Source organism: Embiotoca jacksoni, unplaced genomic scaffold (genome assembly GCF_022577435.1).
Source record: "Embiotoca jacksoni isolate LCO1_2020_lvr unplaced genomic scaffold, fEmbJac1.0.p SCAF_11, whole genome shotgun sequence".
Taxonomy (NCBI): Eukaryota; Metazoa; Chordata; class Actinopteri; family Embiotocidae; genus Embiotoca; species Embiotoca jacksoni.
In genome coordinates this window covers 17,572,853-17,590,902 of record NW_027185241.1, presented here as the reverse complement: position 1 = coordinate 17,590,902, position 18,050 = coordinate 17,572,853, and the positions used below count along the sequence as shown (strand labels likewise).

The 18,050-nt window shown below is 41.2% G+C and overlaps 1 protein-coding gene across 1 annotated transcript in view; it reads left to right on the top strand.

Moving 5' to 3' along the window:
- The window catches only part of LOC138194570 (furin-like protease kpc-1), a 182,260-nt gene that overhangs the window by 82,398 nt on the left and 81,812 nt on the right, over nt 1–18,050 (top strand). The window contains exons 8-9 of the mRNA XM_069143414.1: nt 17,067–17,104; nt 17,854–17,933. Coding sequence (XP_068999515.1) covers nt 17,067–17,104; nt 17,854–17,933 — 118 coding nt within the window. The remainder of the gene's footprint in view (nt 1–17,066; nt 17,105–17,853; nt 17,934–18,050) is intronic.

The following is an 18,050-nucleotide window of genomic DNA, read 5'->3' as shown; positions in this document are numbered from 1 at the left end:
GTGTGTGTGTGTGTGTGTGTGTGTGTGTGTGTGTGATATGAAAAATCAAAAAAGTAGATAAGAACTATATTTAAGAAATATTTATAATATCTCTCATACGATCTCAAAGTGTATCTCTGCAGTTATGGATCGGCTGTAGGTTTAAACATTAACTTTAACTAAATAAGACGTCTTGGTGTGTGTGTGTGTGTGTGTGTGTGTGTGTGTGTGTGTGTGTGTGTGTGTGTGTGCGTGTGCGTGTGCGTGTGTGTGTGTGTGAAAGACAGTGTGTCTGATTTGGTCTGCGTAGGTGTAAAACCATTGTGCATTTCTTCCTTGCTTTTTTACAATATGTTTTCTCAGAATTATCTCTTTTTCTTATCCCACATCCCTCCTACACACACACACACACACACACACACACACACACACACACACACACACACACACACACACACACACACACACACACACACACACACACACACACACACCACTACCACCATCTCTGTTGACAGGGTAAATTGTACGAAAAGCTTTTAAGGCAATTAGTGGATTGAGCTGGAGCCTTTCTTCCCATTCGCACTGTTCATTAGCAGCTCCTCCAGTCTGTGATATTACCATCACTCTAAGCTGGCATCAACACCACTCACTTTTCATGTATATATGTGTGTGTGTGTGTGTGTGTGTGTGTGTGTGTGTGTGTGTGTGTGTGCGCGCGTGCAATTTTTTTTCTTCATGTCTGTCTGTGTGTATTTTACACATCTCCTCTCTGAAGCACGATTTCAAAGCACACAGTTGTCAGAAAATAGATCATCGCTGCCCTGAAATTCTGACTATTTTAATCAATTTCAATAAAAGCACAAAAGAGGGAAATTCAATGAGACACGTAAAAAAAAAATCATTACTGTTATGGCCATCATTGCTTTTCTTACTCGATTATTACTTTATTAGCCATTTATTTTTTGCCTAAAAATTATCATGATGATTAACTTTTCTATCTGTCAGCCTCTGTCTTCATCTGGGTTTCCCCATTAGAAACGAACTGATGCTGGTCTTAAAGCTGAAAGAAAATCTTACATTACAACAGCTAGAGCAGAGCCTCCATAGTTGTGTTTGTGATGTCATCACACCTTGTTGGCGTTTGTTCTGTAAACTATGAATGACTGTAAATGTGTTAGTTCATAACAATATTAGACTAGGTGACTTAAAAAGTCAGATGTTTAAGCAAAGAAAGTCACAGATTGCAGCTTTCTGGATGCCGTGAATGAGTTGAGGTGAATTCACTCAGCATTACTTTCCCTTGATTGTCACAAAGGGTGAAACATGATCTCCTCAGGGTGACATAATCCAGCCAAGTAAGTCTAAAGCTTTTTTCAGTGAGTTTCAGCACACTCTTCTTCCTGACATGACACCTGTAGGAGGGAATATGGATAAACTCCTCATTTTTACACGTGTATTTTAGTTCAACATGCCCAAAAAAGTTAAAGGATAAGGTTGGTGGTCTGCTATATTTTTGTCAAACAAATTCCATGAAAGGAGGAAATATAACGATGCAGTGATCTGTCTCTCCCCCCTGTCTGTGGTCCTCTGCCCCAGTTCCACTCATTCCTACTGCACATGTGCATTTTTAAATCCAGGACACAAATAAAATGTCCTTGTTTAAAAAAAAAAAAAAAAAAGGCTAAATCATTTTCTAAAACACCTGGGCTCTGTAGTTTTCAACAAACAGCATTTAAACAAGAGTAAATGTGCTTCGGTTGGGGACCATTTTCCTCTGTGTAGTGTGTGCTACAGTAGTATTCACAGCAGCAGGATTGGGCATGCAGATTTAGAAAAAAACACAGACACTGGTAGCTGATTGGTCCACCTCTCAGACTGGCTGAATTAACACTAATGTGAACAGGGTTTCCAGACTCAGGAATGAGTTCAGATAAACTACAGTGCCCGTATTTATTGTAATGAAGGAGCACGTCATCAACTACACTAGTGTGTCTCACTGATGTATTTTTCATAGATTTTGGAGAATTGTGGATCTCTGTGGTACAGAGGAACAGGATCTATCAGGCTTTGGCGACACACTCTACTTCCTAGTCGGATGCGTTCACTGTTGGTGTTAATCTTTTCAATATAGAGCATCACCAGACTTCAAATTAAAAATGACTGATGCATTCATCCTGCATCTTGATGGCCACTAGGAGGCAGATAGCCAAAGAGTGGGAAAATTAATGAGCAAATGAATGAAATTAAATGAATAGACCATGGTATACTGGTATCTAAAAATGATTTTTAAACAGATGTAAAGACAATTTGAACAATTAAATGAGGTACAGATTTAGTGTTCTTTGCTGTTTTTATTGTCGGATCTACAGAATACAGAATTTTCAGGTCATTTAATATTGTCAGCATAATTTTATTGAATTGGGATTATAATAAGTCATTCTTCAATGTTATATTGTATTACATTTAAAAAATTTTTTGTTGTGGAGATTTTAGACATTGAGCTCATTCATGTGTGTTTTTGTGTGTGTGTGTGCGTGTGTGTGTGTGTGTGTGTGTGTGTGCGTGCGTGCGTGCGTGTGCGCGTGCATTTAAGAGACAGTTAATTATGTGGGACACTATAACGTCACTAGCTTTGAAGAGGGGAGCACCAAGCATTGTACATTATTGATGACTGACACATTTCCGACGCAATCACAAACACATCATGCAAGCATATTCATGTGCACTATCACATACAACCTCAAATCTGCACACACACACACACACACACACACACACACACACACACACACACACACACACACACACACACACACACACACACACACACACACACTCATATAAATACTGTATCGGTTTGGCAGTGATCTTTCCTCCAGCCCCAGAGTATTTAACAGCAGTTGCTGACATACTTACAGTACCTGCTATACATTAGGCTTCCAACAGCTTTCTCTCTGGTCCATATGGGACTGTCATTGGCCCTGTACACTACATTATTTAGCAGACGGAGTATTTGATCCCACAGCTAGAGCTGATCTCAGTCCATCATTAATGCTGAATTTGGCTGGAACGGGAGCATGCTTTCATTAGTGTACTTCTCACACACACAAACATGCATGCACTCACAGAGATTATGTTATTATTATGATCTTCTATGTGAGAGTCCCTTAATTAATCATAGCATGTTTATTTCCTCAGTCTAACTGTGCTGGTTTAGTTGAGGCAGCAAAACAGATTTTCTTCTCGAGGAAATATTCACAAATTCAAACCAGTGCTGCAGTTGTAAAAATAAAAATAAACATAATTTTCATGCTCACCAGAAAGACATGAAAGTAGGTAGACCCCAGTACGGGTGCTGAACTCTGGTGGAATATTGCATCTGTAAAAGAACCGTCACATTTAGCTTTTCCTGCTTTCTTCTTCTACAGCACTCATCCCATGTGCTCAGCGCCCACGTGTTAACGGTCCTGACTACAGTCTTGGTCAGATTGCAGCGGTACATGTACAATAACTGTATGGACAGTGGGCACACAGCTGCAGACGACATCTGTCACCACACAGAATATGCCTTGACTCAGAAGAACATCAAGATATTTTGACATTCATTGTTACCCATAGCAGTATACTAGTTGTCAGATATTTAAAATACACAAGTGAAAAAGTTTTTTACTTTACATAATCAGTTTATCTGAATACATTTTCTATCTTCATACTCAAATTTTTGATTGGAAAGAGATGCTGGTAACAATGGAACAAATAACTGTGTAATATGAAAGGTGCCGCTCAAAGTGACAAATCCACAGATAATTATAACCCTGCTCTGTTTCTACCAGTTCCACCGAGCAAAACTGAAATGGAAATGAATATAGACTTTGATTTGTTGGATGGCCAGGCATTTGACATTTTAAAACAGTAGTCATTTGCTGCTCTATCGCTATAATATTCTTTAATATGTCACTGTTGTGTTTACAATCTTTTCTCAAGTCTCCACGTAACCAGAAAAATCTATTCATTCTGCCTTGATGTTATCTGTAACATTTCTCAACATCAGTTTAACTATTTTAACTTTGTTTTTCTATTTTGTATGATTGGCATACCAGATTTCTCTTAGCCTAAAACGCTGTGTGCGTGGAAGAAGAAATCAGAGATTTACCAAAGTCACAATGCTTTGTTGTTGCACTTTGGAGCATAGTAGTTGTAAAGAGCAACAGACCCAGACCACAATATGCCTAATTGTAAAATTTGATCCAGAATTTATCAAGGGAACTTATTTGAAATAATGTCTGTTTCTATAAATGTTGATTCTTAGCTTAGCTTGATGTCAGCAATGTATGCAGCAATTCATTAAGTTCAGTGTTTGGATATTTCTTACTGAAATATGCTTTCCGAGGAGGAGCTGACATCTCTGCAAATATTTTACTTAAGTTTTTGACTTTTAATCCAATAAAATGAAATTTGCTAATTGGCCATGGTTTGTACTGATGATTCAGTCGGTTCGTGTTTATCCAAGAGTTGGAAGTGTATGAAAAGGCATCTGAAATCTTTGAATGTTTTTACCCCTTTGCTGGGCTGTGTTAATGCCACATTTTATAGTGTTGTTTCAGTGTTTAAAAGATCCTTAAAACAAGTGAGTTTGCCTACAATTGAAGCTCTTTGTAGTATAAAATATAATTTTGTATCACACCCTCAAAGGTTGTTACTGGAAGTGAAAGGAGCTCAGTGGGACTAAACATCCACTGGGTGACATACTGGTCTGTATTGGTGTCGTCTTTCCTCTGCAGTTCAATAGCTGCTCACCCAGTCAGTGCAGACTGGGGGACACATTGTTTATTATGGAGGTATTTCATAGTTCTATTGGGGTCAAAAGTCAAGCACGTATACTCGAGGCTGTGGAGCAGATCAATACTGCATAGAACAGCAAGGAGCACAAATATTGATTAATGTATATGCATAAATCTCAAACCTCAAACACACACATGCATGCACGTATAAAAAACTCAAATCACATGTATGTATCCACATGCCACATACACACACACACACACACACACACACACACACACACACACACACACACACACACACACGCAAACAGTAGCTAGTATTATACATGTATGTCTCTTTGTGTTTGTGTGTGTCCTTGTCTTTCTTGTTACGCACCATTTCCCAGTTCATGTAGTTGGAGGCTCAGGGGATCTCACTGCTGCTATTGACCTTTTCCTTCCAGAAGCCAGAGAACACTTGACATCAACCGGCTTCTTCAGTACTTTTGACTTTGTATGCAATTTAAACTAAACCATACTAACCACCAAATGCAACAACACATACACGTTGTTCATATGACTTTAGCTTTATTATTTAGTATATAACTTTTGTCCTTTGACAGCTTAGCTTCAGCAGCTAATAAGCCAATCTCTCCGTTACATAACACAGTGATGAAATGCTCATATACAGAACACAAACAGAAGATGATTTAAAGGAGCTTTGTGTCCCGTCTTTAAACATCATTATACTGTTAATAGTGATACTGCGGTGCAATTACTGTAAACAAATGAGGGCATGGCCAAGATGATTGGTAGTCTGGGTCTCACTTCATCTCTCAGGGAAACACAAATAGATATTTCGAGTGTGGCGGGTGGAGACTGTTGCTCATTCAAATCATGTCTTTCTTCCTCACTACATAAAGTAAGACTGGCTTTAGTTCAGTCTAAAGTTGGACCGCTCATGTGTTTTTCATGCTTTACCATCACTGACTCATTCATCACCAGCTTGACTGTCAGCTGACCAGAAATATCCAGTCAAAATAATACAAATTTGTATGTCAACCACAATAACCTGATATCATTCTCATCAATATTGTGCTGATACCTCTGATTTGTCTTTGGTTGTCTAAATATCTCAGGAAGCTGTTGCGCTCAGCCAAGAAACACAAAACCCTACATCAAACCATGACATGTCATTTTAACTTCTTGTTTTTTTAACTTTTCTAAACAGTCAGGTCTTTTGTCCTTGTTTGTCAGTCTACACGTGAACCTCAGGTAAAAGTGTCCTAGCTCCTAACAGACGGGTAGCTGTGCAGAGCTGTGACATTAATCGTCTCATTTAATGCTGACAAAGATGTGAAAGAATTTATTTCCCAAAATATCAAACCCTTACATTTAGGTAAGAGACTTGTTCTTCTAATCGTTACTGAATGCAAAGAGAATTTTCTTTCTAATCTCAATATAGATATAACCATTTTCCATAAATAATCAATATCTTGACAAATTTGTGATTGAACTCATTTCTCACAAACACTGTTGTTTCCCGATACAGATATGTTTAGAAAACAATATGCATTTATTTTTCTATTTTAATTGTCTCCTCTTTCAATTTTAGCCACGGCATCACAAGAGCACGCTGCTCTTACTATGTTGTGCCACAAAGTGGTCCTTCTTTGTACCATAAAACCATCCAGCAGGTTTACAACTTTTCCCAACCCTGTGGCACACAGTGTAAGACTGTACAAATGCAACATCAGGCTGAAAGCAGCAGCTCTTTAATGTGCCTGTTATTTTACTTCAGATTGGTGCAGCAGCACAAAGTGCAAACAAATTGGCAGAGATGGTATAAATCATGGCTGTGGGTTCAATTAATTTACTGAGCTATTAACGTCGCTGGTCTCGTCACTCCGACACAGCTGTGCCAATCACAGTGGCGCATGACGACAACCTAACAAATGGAGAGCAGCTTTACCTCTTTCTGTATATGTTTGTCTGAATGGCGCATCTGAAATCTGAATACACAACACCTCACATCTGCAGTCCAAGGCAGATGGCGTGGGTTTTATTTAACTAATGATGATTGACATAAATAATGTTATGTTTTGATAAGGCCATTTATGTGACTGCATCAATCTGAGTGATTTCAGTTTTATGCCCACTTTATATTGTGTAAATAAATTGGATACAACGGTATTTGAACCAAAACTCTTTTAGGAATAAAGAAAGAACAGATACTTTTGCTAAACAGGAAAGTTGGAAAGAAGACACAATAATGAGCCGCTGTAATCTGACTTATCCCACAAAAACTGCAGAATACTGAGTCAGTGAGTTTAAGTGTGTCTACTTGCAGGGTCAGTTCAAGTTCAGTATTTACATTTTGAGCATTATTCCATTGCAACAGATTAATAGAGTGTACAGCTGATGGTGCCAATACTTCAGTCCGGTGCCAGTAACCAATCGTATGACAGAACCAGGTGATGTCATTAAAAGCAGCACCACATCACTAATGATGGAAAATGATTCCGATTTTATTTTACTCATTTATTTGAGGAACTTTTCAGTCTCCTCATTGCTCTGATGTTTTACTTTCCTGCTACTTGTTGTGCCTTCAGTGGAACTTCCCTGGGTGTTAAAGTTACATCCTCCTGTATGTCATCTCTTTGCTCAGTCTGTTGACATTGAACTTGTTTGCTATTCCACCACTTAAGCCAAAAGTCAAAACTTTATCTGCAATAATTTGACATTTTTTCCCAGATTTCAGTCCTGTTCCACTGTTGTTTTTTTTTTTTATTGTAATAATTGTAAAATGGAAATTTTCATGAAAACATATGGATATACATACAACACAGTCATTGAGGTCAAAAGTAAAGCACAATTCCTTATAAGGTGTGACACATATAACAGCGGGAGATAAAGGAAACTCGGTAAGGCCGATATGATCCTTTAATCCTTTACCCTCCGCTGTAGCCTTTGCCCCATAGCAAGGACAAAATCCCATTCCCCTTCTCTACCATCCCACTTTCTATCAACATGATGACGTCACGTGTGTGTGTGTGTGTGTGTGTGTGTGTGTGTGTGTGTGTGTGTGTGTGTGTGTGTGTTTGTGTGTGTGTGGTTCACAGCACACAGCTCCTCTTGACTTGAAAAAGGAGACTGACTTCTGAGGGCTCTATGGTGCGTCTGAAGTCCTCTAAGCTGCTGACCTCCTCACATTCAGAGCTGCTCGGTGGATGAGACGTCTTTGGATTCTCTCTCCCTCTGTGTCTCTCCCCCTCTTCCTCTTTACCCTTTTGTTTCAAAACACGACTCGGGCCATGCTTTGTGGAGGGTGTTTAATGCCCTTCGCTCTCTGTCTTTGTCTTTTGCTCTTTTTATCGCCTGCCTATCTCTCATTCTCTCTCGCCGTCACCCATCTCACTAAACCAGGGTGGTATGACCAGTCCTGGGTTGCTATGGCGACAGTCCCACTGGTATGGCGGCAGTGGCATTGGCAGTGTTGGACGGGTCTGCGTGTGTGCCTGCGAGTGTGTATCTCTGCATTTCCTTTCTCAGGGGTGTGAGTTGTATTTGTGTTCATCTACCAGTGAATGTGTGTATAGGTGCTTGTTTGTGTGGGTTTTTTAGGTGTGTGTGTGTGTGTGTGTGTGTGTGTGTGTGTGTGTGTGTGTGTGTGTGTGTGTGTGTGTGCGTGCGTGCGTGTGTGTGTGCAGGCGTGTTGCGTTGCGGCCTCCTGCAGATGTTCTCTGGCCCCAGTGCCTCCTGCCAGCTGCTCCGCCCCCAGAACACACACACACACATGCACACACACTCCTCTTAATTAAGAGCCCTGTGCCACGGTGGGCGACTCAACGGGGGCATGATGGCGCACACATCACAGACTCTCTCACCAGAAGTGTTCAACACAGTGTGTGGGTCGGTGCGTGCGGGGAGCCGATCCACCGGCACTGCCCTTGAAGCCCTGCGGTCGTGGTGGTGGTGTTGGTGGTGGTAGGTAAACAAGCAGCTAATAACGCCAGTGTGTCTAATCCACACACTCCACCAGGCACCGCAGGCTCGGATACTGACACCAACAGACTTGGTCTCTGTTCAGCGGGCGCTGAGAGGCAGGGGAGGAGGAGGAAGTTGGGACAGCAGGAAGAGGAGAAGCAGAAGAAGCAGCCAGGATTTGGCTTGAGATGGGGGCAAGAGAGTAGGTGGAGTGGAAATTTTGAGATGCTTTAGATCGAGTGTTTGATTCTGTCAGTAAGGAAGAGGAATTCGAGTGGAGAGGCAACAACATGTGAAAAGGGGTATACAGTATGTCGTTTAGAGTTGGGGTTTGATAGCATTTCATCGAATTGAATTCAGTATCAAATCCATGTCTCAAAGTTATAAATAACTCCAACTCCGAGAATCAGTTTAGTCTGTGAGCAGCTGTTGTTGGGTGAGAAGGCAGAAAAATAACACTTTTTAGTTTTTGCTACCAAATTAATCAACATTAACATTCATTAAGGTGGTTCAATGAATTTACACAACCTGCCGCTCCAATCTGAAAATGAGGTGAGCAGCAGAAGATATGAAATGTTGATTGACAGCTGGAACTTTTACTCACAAACTAATTGAGATGCTTAATGAGCACAGGGAAAGCAACGGTGAGCAGCATCAGTAAACCTGCATGTTTTCAACATTTGTCTTTGCTAGTAAATATTGCAAAGCAGCTCATTCTACTGTAAACCATTGCAGCATCTCAGTCAGGTTACCATGCACGTCTTAGGTTTAAACATGGCCTCTCTTTAGGACAAGAGTGAAGGACAGGCTCATTAACCGCCCTTGAGTTAGATTTGTAGAAGATAAATGTATCTTCCCTTTATATTGGCTCTTAATATAATGTCTGTGAATATTCAAAATGTCTGTCTTTAAAGTATCACAACACAGTCCTTAACGTGTCACACTGCGGCAGCTGCCATGTTTGTGTGTCTATGAGAATGCTGTAAGATATTTTGAATTTAATTTATGTTTTTCTGTGTCTATGCCTGAAAATGAAAGACTGAAATATAGACATATTAGCTAACACAAATGTGAAAAGCTTTTCCTTGAGCATGTTTGTAAATTCATTAATTTGCTTGAGTCCCACTCATGAAAACTCACCTATTGTTTTTCTGCATTCAGTTTACACCTCCTTTTGAAAGACAGTGTAATATTTTCTATATTAGGTTCATAGATGGATAAAGTGACCAAGAGGTTAAAGAACATTAAATATACACTGTTCTTAAATTGATCCTTTCCTTGTTCTCCCCCTGTATGTTACACATTGTGCCCTCCATCCCTCCTCTTTAATGTTTGTCTTAGTCTCTTCTAGATTTACCATCCCTTCATCCTGCCGCTCTGCATGTTCCTTATTATCTCTCTCTGTTTTTCCCCCTGGTCTCCTTTAACTCGTCCGTCTCGCCACTGTCTCTGCTCTCTCACCATTATTGTCTCTCCTATCTCTCTCCCCTCCTCTGCTCTGTCATCTCCTCTCCTCTTCCTCCTAACACAGCCGGACACGACAGAACACCGCGGATAGTTAATAATTCTCTAATTTCCGCTCTTCACGGTGTGTAGAAGGTGTCGCAGATAACCTGATTTATCAGACGGCTATTAGAATGTGAATCAAGGGTGTTAAAGCAATGGACATTAACGTGCACATTGTTTAAACAACGCCACGGGACTAATGGATTTCAAAATGAATTTGTCAACACCATCCTCAGTGAATATAATTAGTCAAATGAGAGCAAAGCAGCGGAGGAGACCAGAGGAGGAGTTGGGAAGCGGTTTAATGGGCAGAAAAGGAAGTCGTCTGCAGGCTCTGTAGCTGTGAGGAATTACTGTGACTGTATATGTGTTGAGTGATGGTTATGGGGACGAATGGGATTACCAGCGAGTATGTCAAATATGAGAGAAACACCTTATCCCCCTGAGGGTCCTCCACTTTATGAAGAATAAACAAGTTATTAGACATGCTGAAGAATCCTGACTATATATCACTGCAGCTGTGCCATTTAGTTCTGGGACTGACAGTCTGTACTGCTGCCAGTGTCTTAATTATTACTAGATTTTCAGCATCATATTGAATGAAAAGGTGCAAGCAGAAGCTGGAGAGAGGCTTATACTCGAAGGAGTCGGTACGTTTTACCTCTGTGTGTATATTATATAGTAAAGTAATAATTACAAGGCTTTGTTCTCACCTTAGTTAGTTTGGTAAATGTTCTATCAGGAAATAGTGTTAGGCTGGTGATATACTTCCTTTTTTATAACTGACAGCCCATCCCAAGAAAACAATAAAACCAACCATGAATTGATCTTAAGTAAAAGATTAAAATTGAGCCACACTGTTGCACTAGATGGAACTTTTTTATTTGCAATTGATACAGACTGTTTTGACTGTCCCACCTACATCATCCTGGTGCTATAAAATCTCACCTTTACATTGAGCATGTGTTAATCTGCAGCTGAAATTACTTTTGCACTTAATTTTAGTACAGTTTGTCATAACTATAGTGCCATGCTGTTAAAACATACTTAGTCTTATTAAGAATGAATCTATGAATTTGTGTTCTGATTTTTTAAAGATGAATTTCCTTCGTTGGAATTACATGATTGGAAAAATTTAACGTATTTCTCGATGGACCTTTTAATTTTGGGGGTTTTCCATTGAAATTCTTCTAGCCTCATAATCTTTAGAAAAACACTGTAGTTGCATGGAATTTGGTGGACAGATGGGACTTAAGCAAGAAACATACATGAGAAGAAACATACTGTATTGTCTGACCTCTATTGGTATCTACCTGTGATGATTGTCTCAGTTTTTTTTGTCCTGGTTTTGACAGATGCTTTTCTGACATTTCGCCCCAATGCAATGGAGGTTATTATTTGCATAAAGTATGAAACATGTTCTTGTTACATTTTCTTGCTGTGGCTCCGTTGTGTGTCTGCCCTACTGGGAAACTGTCTGTGCATGTCGGCGTGCCGCTGTTCGGATTTTTGAATAACAAGAAATTTCTAGTCATGCGTACCCGCTGATTGACACAAATCATCTGACTTGCAGGTAAAAGTGTGCATATGAATTTCAGTAATAACAGTAATGTAACAGCTGAGCGCGCACTTAAACCCACACATGGAAAAAACAAAGATGTTTCTCTAAAGCGGAGATTGAAGGAAGCCTTTCAGACTTGAACTTGAAGCTGTGTCTGGGCAGACAGGGCAGCAGGGTGAGGTGGGAGTGGGCGTGTAGGGGGGATGACTGGGTGCCGCCAGAATACTAATGTCCCACTTTAGAAGTGAACCCTCTTCTCCATCCCCACATCCCCTTTGCTCTGTCGCCGTCTCTCCCTGCATCTTTTCCTTGGCGCCAGTTGCCTTCGGTCTTCTCTCATCTACCTTTTCTTATTCTTCATATTTTTTCTTACCTCTCCTGCTCCTCCCAACAGTCCCTTTCCTCCTTCCCCACTCTCCCTCCAGCTTGCCTTCTCACTCCAGTCCTCTCCTCCTTTTCTCAGCTGGCCTGCTCTAGGCTTTCCATCACCCACGCTCCCTCTCTCCTCATCCTTCTATCTAACTCTCCATCTTGTATCACTCATCAAACTCTCCCCAAGATCTCTCGCTTCGCCATTCACTTTTTAACCCCCTTTCTCCTCTCCCCTTCCCTTCCCTCCTCTCCTCTCCTCTCCTCTCCTCTCCTCTCCTCTCCTCTCCTCTCCTCTCCTCTCCTCTCCTCTCTTCTCTTCTCCTCTCCTCTCCTCTCCTCCACACACACACACAGACACACACACACACACACACACACACACACACACACACACACACACACACACACACACACACACACACACACATCCTTGAAAAAGTCAGCTAATTACAGGCAAGTGTCCACTCCAGCCCTTCTTAAATACCGAGCTGATTAATGAGACGGAGGTGTAGGGCCAGGAAGTCTCACCCTTGGCGGGTGGTGACACACACCCCTGTCTCTCTGCAGCTCTCTCTCTCACACACACACACACCACACACACACACACACACACACACACACACACACACACACACACACACACACACACACACACACACACACACACACCTCTCTTTTTTCTCTTTTACACTTCCATATGCAAATTATCAGCCATGTGCAGCTTCATTACAGAACTATGGATATCAGTGTTTTTCGGCTCACCTCCTCCCTCATGTGTCGTAACCTCTCCCCTTCACTACCTTCCAGCCTCTGTGGCAGCTTGTTGACTTCTGCTGCTTTTTTGTACAGTAACTCCTACAGACGAGAGCTAAGCGGCGAGCGCCAGCCAAAGTGGGGAAGGGAGGGGAATGGGGGGGGGGGGGTCAGGTGTAGCGGGGGCCTCCTCTGAAGTGATGTCGGCTCATTTTCTCTGCAGCGGCTCAGGCACGACTCTCCGTCGGCTCAAAATGGCCTCCGACACATCTCGATGTCTGATTTGTGTGTGTGTTTGACCCTGAGGACCGACGTGAATGCTGCAGGAGCAAGGAGATAGAGTGCAGCTGCTGCCGCTGAATGCTGACACACATGCAGAGTGGAGTACGCGTGCACGCACACACACCCGCACAATCACAATCTCGACTGGGTCAGCCAGGTTCAAAGCATTTGTATTCATGGAAGGTTTTGCATTGGCTCCACCACCTACAGTGTTCCATCTAACTGTGGGACGTGGCTTTTTACTTTCGCACTCAGAAGACCTTGGACTGTGCTGGAGTGTGTTTATGGCTGTATTTATGGCGGTATGGTGCTACCTAAGTGAATGCACCTGGCTGAATGCATTTTTCCACTTGGATCATCCTTGAAAATACTCGAGGCTCCTGTGTTTTGATGCTCAAATTGACCCTTGTGACACACCTATGCTGTGTGTCAATCCTGATCCATATACTCCTCTGTCCCCTGCACAGAATCATACGCTCACGTTCATAGTACACACACACAGTCAGGTCTTCAGTAGTTGTGTATTTCATATACAGCGCTGTGTCAACTCCCTCCTCATTTCTTCTATGTTTGTGTTTATGTCATTTTAAACTGTCAGACAACCAGACGAAACACAAAATACAAGTTTGAAATGATAAATATATCTACTGAAGCAAAAAAGTTATCTAATACAAACTGGGCATGTGATACAACTCGACTAGACACGCTCAGACCTGATTACAACCAGCCGTGGACAATCAAGTCAACCTTAGTGGACCAGAAGCAAGATGTTGGGAGAAAACAAATTATACATATACTCAAGCATGGAGTGTCATGTTGTGGGATGATTTGCTGCTTCGTGGAGCCATACTTGAGGGAAACATTAATTCTGTTATCCAGAAACTCCTGAAGGAGAATGTCTAGATATTAGTCTGTTGAGTAGAGGCCTGGGTTAAGCAGCAGGATAATGATCCCAAGCACAAAACAAATAAAGTTAAAGTTTTGAATTGTACTAGTCAATTGTCCTTGACCTGAACTACTTTGATATGCTGTGGTGGCACCTGAAGCCCTCCCATGTTGCTGCACTAAAGCAGTTGTGCAAAGAGGAGTGGGCTTAAATTCTTCCACAGTGATGTCAGAGACTGATCTCCATTTATCAGAAGTGTTTAATTTCAGCTGTTGCGGCTAAATGTGGAAAAACTAGCTATTCAGTTGAGGGAGTGATTCCTTATTCACATTTGTGATTTAGGTTTTGGATAACTGTTTTGGTTCAATACTTACAATTTTAATTTTCAATGCATCTTGAGTTTCCTCAGGTTGTTTTTGGTTTATATTAAATTCTAAGGTCTGACACAGTTTAATGAGTTACAAAAATCAGAAGTCAGGAGGGGGTGGCACACTATTTCACTGCACTGCAACAACACAGGCTCATATGAAATTTACCCTTCAGTGGAAAAACACTTTAAAAGTTTGTTAACCAAAAAACATGATCAATTTACGTGACTGTTTTGACACATTCCAATCAAGTTTATGCCCCCATCATTGTTCCAAAACAGCCGTCATTAAGGCCATAAACAATGAATGAACACTGAGTTATTTCCAAAACTTTTAGTCTTGTACTTTAATGTCTCACTACTGCATTTGACCGTGTTACTTCACATTATTGTTGGAAACTGGGTTTGTTAGGCTGGGTACAATGGAGGAGACAGGAATGAATTAATTTCCTTTAGCAATCTTACTTCCAAACAGGGTCAGCCTGAGTACCACATGGATCAATAATCAGCCCTCTTCTATTAAGTCTATACGTGCTGCCATGTTGCCACATTTGACTATGATCCCATTGATATACTTTGTCAGATAATTAGATCTCAATTCTAGTAGTCAGATTAAATCAGTTATTACATCAGCCTTTTTTTCATTGGAACTTCTAGAATTATGTGACTCATGTTAAAACACTCGTGTTCATAATGACAACTTGTCCAAAATACAACTGAGTCGTCACCAGAACAAAAGAGGTCCTGAAGTTCCTGAATTACCACCTTACTAGAAAGTTGGAAAAATCTATTTTAATATGCTGCTACTGGCCCAAAAATCTGCTTTGGTTTTTCAGTTTGCTATTTATATTGATTATGTGATTTTAGTGTATTTAGAATTTGTTTAATCCCATTTCATTGGAAAACCCTTTAAACTGCCATGAAATGTAGTATACAGTTGACCAGATTACTTTTCCTTGTCCATTATCACCGTGACTACCTACAGGCCACCGCCTATTGTCGTGGGTCACACACTTGTACTTATGACGACAGAAGAAGTGTGTCTGGGGCAAGAACGACAAAAAACAAAAGGTGGATGAGGAGAGAATGAAACATCAGAGCTTCTGTGCAGGACGTAGTGGGCTGACCTGGCATGGCATGGCTCAGTATGGCTCAGTATGGCAGGCTCCAATGAGGCTTCACCCACCCAGGGCTCCATCCCGCCTGAGCTCAACACAATCAGGCTGCCACAGCGAAACCGACTGCAGGTTACCATGACAACCCGGAGGCACTGCCTGCATGGGACAAAGGCTGGCAGGTCCCATGTGTGTGTGTGATTGAGCGACAGAGTGAGTGATGTGTGGCAGAGCAGGCCCGGCCCTCCTGGGGCCCTCATTCGTTTGTCTCTCGCTGAGTCCACAGGAGCCCTGATGCAGCAGAGGATGGAGGTGGTGGTGGTGGTGAGGATAGGGGGAGCAAAGGGAGGGGGCTAGCCAAAGAAAGGCAACTGATGTGGAAAGAGAGGATGATGAAAAGATGCAGAGAAAGGTACAGAGTGAGAACTGAAAAGCCTGGCAGTATAAATAGAGTGAATTTGGGGGGATTTGTTCTGAGGCCATTTGTTCACTCATTCATCCATCAGTCATGTGCAATACCTCATAGAGCAAAACATGAATCTAGATTTGATTTGAAAAAAATAAATAAACTTCACACTCTGGCAAATTAATTGCACCAATTAGTAGGGCACTCAAAATTCAAAATTTTAATAACCTGTCTACCACACAGTAAGTTCAAATGATTCGAAACAGCATTGCCTCCATGGCTCCAGGGAACGAAAGAAAACCACGACTGCACCTCGGCATTACTGAAAGCAGAAAATATCAAAAAAAACTATTAAAAGCATATAGGTCTTGAGCATTAAATGACTCCTGGTTTATTACTTTACATTACATTTCATTTAGCTGACGCTTTTATCCAAAGCGACTTACAATAAGTGCATTTCAACCATGAGGGTACAAAACCCAGAACAACAGGAATCAAGTAAATACAATTTCTTCAAGAAAGCCAAACTACAAAGTGCTATCAGTAAGTGTCATTTTAAGTGCTACTAAAGTTCTAGTCTTCAAGTTAAAGTCGGAAAAGGTGTGTTTTTAGTTTGTGGCGGAAGATGTACAGAGTTTCCGCTGTCCTGATGTCGGTGGGGAGCTCATTCCTTCATTTAGAAGCCAGGACAGCAAACAGTCGTGATTCGACTGTAGTTTATTCCTACACACACCTACTATCAGCTGTTCTAAGCAATTTGGTAGCACAAAATGGTATGCCCTTTTATTTGTTGATTTTTTTTTTCCCCCTTCTGCATTCAGTGTGATTTCTTTTTAATCTCTATTTTGATATTGTCAAATAGACCATATTAACTATATATCCTCACTTTTTGACCTCAGAGGGTCAGAGTAGATGTGTTGTCTTTGCAGTGTTCGACCTCCAATAACTCCCGCAGGGTTGTTTATTATCTACACCAACAACTGTAAAAGTCAACAAAGACTGGAACAATCTCTTCTTCTTCTTTTTTTTCTTTTTTATAAATCCAATTTTGTCCTTTCTCTTGTTTTGTTTTGTTCTCTTTTTCAGGTGTAGATTACACAAACAAGGATCTGAAGAAAAACTTTGTGAGTAAACTTGAAATCACTTAAATGAATTTGAATGCTATCTTGAGTGACTCTCAGACATTATTTTAGAACATCATTTCTAATCAAGTTATCTTTCTACAAGGTTACAGTCTATCTGCCATCAGTTGCTGTTCAGTCCCACAAGCATATTTGGATTTTCATCAGACTAATCTGTGTATTGACTTCATTTTAATCGGCCCTTCTTCTCTATTACTTAAAACTGAAGACAATAAAAGTTTCATAAAGTGCTAAAGCTGTTAGGCTGGTGTTACACCGGCTAGCCATAAAGCATATGTGAAGTGGCAGTGTTGTTTGCACCTGCCTTGTCATTTATAATCCTATAGGCAGTTTAAAGCATGCAGGCCAACTTGTACTTTGTCAGAGCAGATTGTCTGGCATGGATAAGCCTGGCTGCAGAGAGAGAGAGAGATACATAATTGCTCTTGTACAGTTTGCTGCCAAGACATCCTCCTCCCGTTATGCCTATATACACTGGCAAACAAGTCATTCAAACATGCTCACTTTTATGAGACTCTCACATAAACCACAGAGACACAGACAGAGGCATCTCCTCAGTGACACTGATTGCCGTCAGTCAGAAGAAATATGTTGACAGACTAATTCAAGTGCCAGTATCAAGAGTTTTTCATGGGGTTCCTTCATTTCCTGTCATGTCGTTCTAATGTTTTGTGTTGTCACTGTTGTTGTCTTACACTGAGCTCCATTTGTTTTCTGTCTGGCTTTTACAGGAGGCGCTCGCAAGTGCTGACCTGCGTGCGTCACACGGTCTGTCTCACGATCCCATGCCTGTCAAAACTGAGGAGAATAGGTAGTGGCTGTTTATTTAGCCTTCCAAAAACCCAAAACACAAGAGCTCAATTGTAGGGAATGGAATAAACTATATACATATATCTGCTCTAACATGAAATGCAAACATGTGAGCCAG